Below are 7,208 nucleotides of genomic sequence, written 5' to 3' on the forward strand. Positions count from 1 at the left end.
CAACAAAGATCACTCCAAGAGCAAGGCGTGTAATAGTCAGCGAGGTCGCAAAGGACCCCAGGGTAACTTCTAAGCAACTGAAGGCCTCTCTCACATTGGCTAATGTTAATGTTCATGAGTCCACCATCAGGAGAACACTGAACAACAATGGTGTGCATGGCAGGGTTGCAAGGAGAAAGCCACTGCTCTCCAAAAAGAACATTGCTGCTCATCTGCAGTTTGCTAAAGATCACGTTGACAAGCCAGAAGGCTATTGGAAAAATATTTTGTGGATGGATGAGACCAAAATAGAACTTTTTGGTTTAAATGAGAAGCATTATGTTTGGAGAAAGGAAAACACTGCATTCCAGCATAAGAACCTTATCCCATCTGTGAAACATGGTGGTGGTAGTATCATGGTTTGGGCCTGTTTTGCTGCATCTGGGCCAGGACGGCTTGCCATCATTGATGGAACAATGAATTCTAAATTATACCAGCGAATTCTAAAGGAAAATGTCAGGACATCTGTCCATGAACTGAGGCCAAGTTTACATTAGACCGTATCTGTCTCGTTCTCTTCGCGGACGCACTGTCCGTTTACATTAAACCGCCTGGAAACGCCGGGAAACGGGAATCCGCCAGGGTCCACGTATTCAATCCAGATCGTGTCAGCTCCGGTGCTGTGTAAACATTGAGATACGCGAATACGCTGTGCTGAGCTCTAGCTGGCGTCGTCATTGGACAACGTCACTGTGACATCCACCTTCCTGATTCGCTGGCGTTGGTCATGTGACGTGACTGCTGAAAAACGGCGCGGACTTCCGCCTTGTATCACCTTTCATTAAAGAGTATAAAAGTATGAAAATACTGCAAATACTGATGCAAATACTGCCCATTGTGTAGTTATGATTGTCTTTAGGCTTGCCATCCTTCCACTTGCAAGTGGTAAGTGATATGCGCTGGGATCACACACACAGCGGCTCAGTCCCGAATCACGGCTTGTGCACTTCACTCGCGTGCTCTGTGAGCTGCGCAAGGCCGGAGTGCGCACCCTCCAGAGGGCACTCGCTGTTCAGGGCGGAGTGATTTGGAGCGCAGGATGCCTGCGGAGCCGAGCGTATCCGTGTATTGGTGTTGCTGTGTGCACGCAAATCGTGTATTGGTGTTGTTGTGTGCACACTAATCGTTTTAAAAACATTAATCTGATGATCCGCTGATACGGTCTAATGTAAACATGGGCTGAATCTCAAGAGAAGGTGGGTCATGCAGCAAGACAACGACCCTAAGCACACAAGTCGTTCTACCAAAGAATGGTTAAAGAAGAATAAAGTGAATGTTTTGGAATGGCCAAGTCAAAGTCCTGACCTTAATCCAATCAAAATGTTGTGGAAGGACCTGAAGCGAGCCGTTCATGTGAGGAAACCCACCAACATCCCAGAGTTGAAGCTGTTCTGTACGGAGGAATGGGCTAAAATTCCTCCAAGCCGGTGTGCAGGACTGATCAACAGTTACCGCAAACGTTTAGTTGCAGTTATTGCTGCACAAGGGGGTCACACCAGATACTGAAAGCAAAGGTTCACATACTTCTGCCACTCACAGATATGTAATATTGGATCATTTTCCTCAATAAATAAATGACCAAGTATAATATTTTTTGTCTCATTTGTTTAACTGGGTTCTCTTTATCTACTTTCAGGACTTGTGTGAAAATCTGATGATATTTTAGGTCATATTTATGCAGAAATATAGAAAATTCTAAAGGGTTCACAAACTTTCAAGCAGCACTGTATATATCTGGGGAAGAAGCTGTTTCTCAATCTGTTTATGCGTGTTCTTCTGATGGTCCTATATCTTTTGCCTAATGGGAAGGGGACAAACAGCTTATGACCTGGGCATGTTGAGTCCTTGATAATGTTGTTAGCCCTCTTACATAAATGGCTAGTATAGTTCCCACAATCCTCTGTGCAGTCTTAACTATCTGGTCCAAATCTCTCCGGTTCTCTGCAGTACAGCTGGTGTACCAAACAATGGAATGTATATTATTTATTTACATTTTAATTTTTTTTAATTGAAGCCAGGAGATAATAAATAGACGTGATCAACTTGTAACATTCTCTTATGAGTAATAATAGTGCCAATTTTTTGGTTAGTTTGATGCTCATTCCTATAAAGAACACACGCTCATGGTTTGAATGAAATGCTGACCAAGCACTCATCTGCTGTGTTTACAGTTGTTGTGTTCATAATTTTATCCATAAAAAATTCCATTCCTAAGACAGGTTCTGTGTTGCCTTCAGATGCTGTCTCCTCCGGTGTTCTCGAATGACATTCCATTGGGTTTTTTTAGTGTGTTTATAAATATCAAGCTTGACATATTGTGGTTAGATTGAACTGTCAGACAGTGGCACAAAAACTTAATATTGCTCCTCAGTTGAGTCAGTATCGCAAAAGAAATTAAGCTATGTAACTGAGACATCCCTACATTTTATTCAAATTCCACCCCTTATAGTTCTGTATGAGGTATTAACTCCTCACTCTGCGAGCGTAACTCAACTCTGAATATGGCCTTTAATGACCCATCTGATTTATTAGGGACACGTGTACATCTGCACATTCATGCAGTTATCCAATCAGCCAGTCATGCAACAGCAATGTAACGACACTGGTTAAGAACTTCAGTTAATGTTCACATCGAACATTTTCCAATCTGCTTCCAATCTTCAACTGTCCAGTTTTGATGAGCCTGTGCCCACTGTAGCCTCAGATTCCCGTTCTTGGCTAACGGAAGTGGAACCTGACATGGTCTTCTGCTGTTGTGCATTCTGAGATGCTTTTCTGCTCACCGTGGTTGTAAAGAGTGATGATTTGAGTTACCGTTTACTTATAGTCAGCTCAAACCAATCTGGGGTGGGTTTCCCAAAGCCTCTTAGCCCCTTCAATGCCCTTGGACGAGTCACGTATGTCATGAAATCTTTTACCGCTGTGCCTTATGACGTACGCTACTCGTCATAAACACCTCCTTTTATGTACCTTACCGACTAGTGGCCTAGTGGTAGCGTGTCCGCCTCTCGATCGGGAGATCGAGAGTTCTATTCACGGTCGGGTCATACCAAAGACCATCATAAAAATGGTACCTACCGCCATCTGGCAAGGCACGCTGCAATACACATGTGCATGGGGAGTTAAACTCTCGTGGTTACCAGAGGACTAGCCCCTCACTGTAACCCTAGCTATGTAATAGGCGAGAGGCCGAGGGCTATGGAAACGGAGATCGGCGCCGCCTGATGCGCCACATACAGGTTGGGCCTGGTTAGTACTTGAGTGGGAGACTGCCTAGGAATACCAGGTACTGTAAGGCGTGGGAAGGACTTTGACTTTGACTTTTATGTACCTTACATGGCACATTATTTTTACTTCACAGTGGCACGTATGAATTACAGTCAATCCCTAAGGCCAAGTTTACATTAGACCGTATCTGTCTTGTTTTCTTCGCGGATGCACTGTCCGTTTACATTAAAACGCCTGGAAACGCCGGGAAATGGGAATCCGCCAGCGTCCACGTATTCAATCCAGATCGTGTCAGCTCCGGTGCTGTGTAAACATTGAGATACGTGGATACGCTGTGCTGAGCTCTAGCTGGCATCGTCATTGGACAACGTCACTGTGACATCCACCTTCCTGATTCGCTGGCGTTGGTCATGTGACGTGACTGCTGAAAAACGGCGCGGACTTCCGCCTTGTATCACCTTTCATTAAAGAGTATAAAAGTATGAAAATACTGCAAATACTGATGCAAATACTGCCCATTGTGTAGTTATGATTGTCTTTAGGCTTGCCATCCTTCCACTTGCAAGTGGTAAGTGATATGCGCTGGGATCACACACACAGCGGCTCAGTCCCGAATCGTGGCTTGTGCACTTCACTCGCGCGCTGTGTGAGCTGCGCAGGGCCGGAGTGCGCACCCTCCAGAGGGCACTCGCTGTTCAGGGCGGAGTGATTTGGAGCGCAGGATGCCTGCGGAGCCGAGCGTATCCGTGTATTGGTGTTGCTGTGTGCACACTAATCGTTTTAAAAACGTTAATCTGATGATCCGCTGATACGGTCTAATGTAAACATGGGCTAAAACATTCTTCCATCATAAGACACAGCGGCAAAAGATTTCATGACGTACAGTACATGACTCGTCCAAGGGCATTGAAGGGGTTAATGCTAAGAGCATTTTAACTAGGAGAGAGAGAGCATTCATTGTGCTGCTGGCTCTACCATTTAACGATGATCTTTGTGCTACAATGCTTTTGGGAAACTCAGGCCTGACCATTGTCCTCTGACCTCTGTCATCACTGAGGCATCACTGCAGCCAGCAGAACTGCTGCTCAAGGCATGTTTTTTGCTTTTTACTCTAAACTTTACAAACTGTTACAGTCTGCGGTGCATGACAATTTCAGGAGATCAGCAGTTTCTGAAATACTCAAACCAGCCAATCTGGTACAAACAACCATGCCACTGTCACATTCACTGACCTCACAGAGTTTCCACATTATGATGTTTGGAGTGAATATTAACTGAAGCTCTTGACTGTATGTGCATGATTTTATTCATTCCACTGCTGGCACATGATTGGTTGATTGGATAATTGTGTGAAAGAGCAGGTGTACATGCGATCTTAATAAAGTGGCCGGTAGTGAAGTGTACAGTATATGCACTATGTACTGTCGTGAATAAATAGCTCATGGTTTCACTGCTGAGTATTAAAGCTCACATTCACTCTACTAATGTGTGTGTGTGTGTGTGTGTGTGTGTGTGTGTGTGTGTGTGTGTGTGTGTGTGTGTGTGTGTTACAGGTAACAAAGGTTGAAAAATGGCCTTGCTCTAGTCCAGTGTAGCCATTAGCAGATAGAAAAGAATCACTTAGTGGAGTCTTGGACAGAATCTTTACTGATCCACTACTGACCAACAGCAGAGGAGGAAAATATAAATGACGCTTGTCAGCTGTTTATTTTGTCTGAACTGAACTTATACAACACATAAGGTAGGTCTTCGGTACTTTGCTGACGGTGCTTGTTATCTGTTATATTTTCCACTACGCCATCAAACACCAGCAAGACGAGAGACCGAGGACAAACGGACACACTGTCAGTTCCTTCAACATTCTTCAAATGTCAATCATTTCATGAGACATGCCAGTGAAAGGTGGGCATAGTGCCAGTGAGGTTTGTGTGCATAAGCGAGAAGTTACATGAAGGTCTTTGTTTTGGAAAATACATAGTGAGGAAATGCATTTCACATAAGATGAAGCATTTCACCGACAGAAACGTGGATTTGTCTTCATGCTCCAAGTGACCAGAAGATTGGAACGACTTAAATGGATGAAGCTTCAGTGTGTAGTCAGAGATGTGTGTGTTCTGTTATTGGATAAAGAATGTTTTGTGTAATTCAGACTGTTTCGTGAAAGCCAATTCAAAATTATAGAGCAGTAACGCCACTGAACGGATATGAAGCATGTCATTGTATGATTATATGCCTGTTAACTTTGCTTTTGATTTACTACGTTTTGTTGTAGGAAGAAGTTGCGTGTAGTGATGTATTTGAAATTTCAGAAGACATAGCAGTGCTTAGTTTATTGTCAATGAAAAGCACAGTTTCAATGAGAATAGCTGCAAGTAGCTTTCTAGTACAGATTTACTATATTTATTTGTGATATTTTGTACAACTTAGGTTTTTTTTGTTTTTTTCTTGAGAAGGATATATGCTCATACTGTACAGTATAGATTTTTTTAAACTATCAGACCTGGCAGTTAGACATCATTGACCAATAAATGGGTTTAACCTGGTCTTGTGTATGTTATTGCAATTTTTCCAGCAGCACGGTCATGTATCAAAGATTAGACAGAGAATCTCAATTCTCTGTCTCTATCTGGATATCTGATTTATTCATTCCAATTTCTGTCTTTTTACATTTGTAACACTCAGGTCTTCAAGTTGCATTAAGGTGACTCTGATTAAGCCATTATTTTCTGTGGAGATGGGGATTACATTACATTACAGGCATTTAACAGACGCTCTTATCCAGAGCGACATGCAACATACCCAGAGCGGCCTAGGGAGCAGTTGGAGGTTGGGTGCCTTGCTCAAGGGCACTTCAGCCATTCCTGCTGGTCCAGGGAATCGAACTGGCAACCTTTTTAGTACCAAAGCTGCGTCTCTAACCTTTAGGCCATGGCTTCCCCAAATATGAACATATAATTACTGCATACAGTGTACATACTATGTCACTGTACTCTCTCCTTTGTGGAAAAAAAAAGATATGAAGATATTTTAGACATTTTCTTCATTGTATGTTTTGGTAAGCATGTCCCTTAGAGGGTGCTGCTTCCTGTGGTTTGGAATTTAAACCGGTTTTACCCTCTGGCTAATATTAAGATCCCTACCAATATTTTGCAAGAGCTTGTAGTCTAAACCGTTATTGTTTCTGTTCCTTCTCGTAAATTACATTCTTGCGCCACTTATAGCCAAATTTAGTTCTAGGTCTTTTCCTGTAGCATTATGTCTCTGACACTTATTGTAAATATCAAATATGCTAGCAGGCCATTTTCTGGTGAGAAGGAGAACAGTTTTCTGCCACTGTATATTCTGTAACTAAACCATTTATTTATACTATTTATTTAAAAAGTGACCATAATAGCAGACCTTAAGAGTTTCCATGGAATTTGTCAAATAAGTTTTTTCGGAAAGTCATGGGATCTTTCATTAGCCTCTAATATCATTACATTCAAATGTAGTTAGTTTTGGTTTAACATGAAAACAATGGGAAAAAAATCATGCAGGAGTTGGTTTCAAGGACAAGGCAGAATTCAGTACCTCTGCTCTAAAAAGTGTGCAAACATCTTACATTTGCAGTATTGTGGCAAATGGGATGTACCAAAGAATTTTTTTTTGAGGTCATGGAAATAACAAGGAGCGTTTTTGGGTAAAGATGTGTGAGCCATGTGGCCTTGAGCCACGTTTGTGCTATACATGCAAACACACATATTTCACTTGTTAGAGTTTTTCAGCAGGGTATTCATTCATCTCATCTCATCTCATCTCATCTCATTCATTATCTATAGCGCTTATCCATTGTGGGTTGCAGGGACGCGGGAGCCAATGGGTGAGAAGTGGGGTACACCCTGGACAGGCTGCCAATCTATCGCAGGGCTAACACAGTGATGAACAACTGTTCACTCTCACAT

General features: G+C 42.6%; 1 protein-coding gene across 2 annotated transcripts in view; it reads left to right on the plus strand.

The window, feature by feature from the left end:
• Window positions 1–5,809, plus strand: part of LOC132881755 (GRAM domain-containing protein 2A) — an 81,090-nt gene extending 75,281 nt beyond the window's left edge. For both annotated transcript variants that reach the window (XM_060914597.1, XM_060914599.1), the window contains one exon: window positions 4,821–5,809. In XM_060914597.1, the coding sequence (XP_060770580.1) occupies window positions 4,821–4,824 (4 nt within the window). In that variant the 3' untranslated portion in view covers window positions 4,825–5,809. The remainder of the gene's footprint in view (window positions 1–4,820) is intronic.
• The last annotated feature ends 1,399 nt before the right edge of the window (window positions 5,810–7,208 follow it).

The sequence above is a fragment of the Neoarius graeffei genome, chromosome 2 (genome assembly GCF_027579695.1).
Source record: "Neoarius graeffei isolate fNeoGra1 chromosome 2, fNeoGra1.pri, whole genome shotgun sequence".
Lineage (NCBI taxonomy): Eukaryota > Metazoa > Chordata > Actinopteri > Siluriformes > Ariidae > Neoarius > Neoarius graeffei.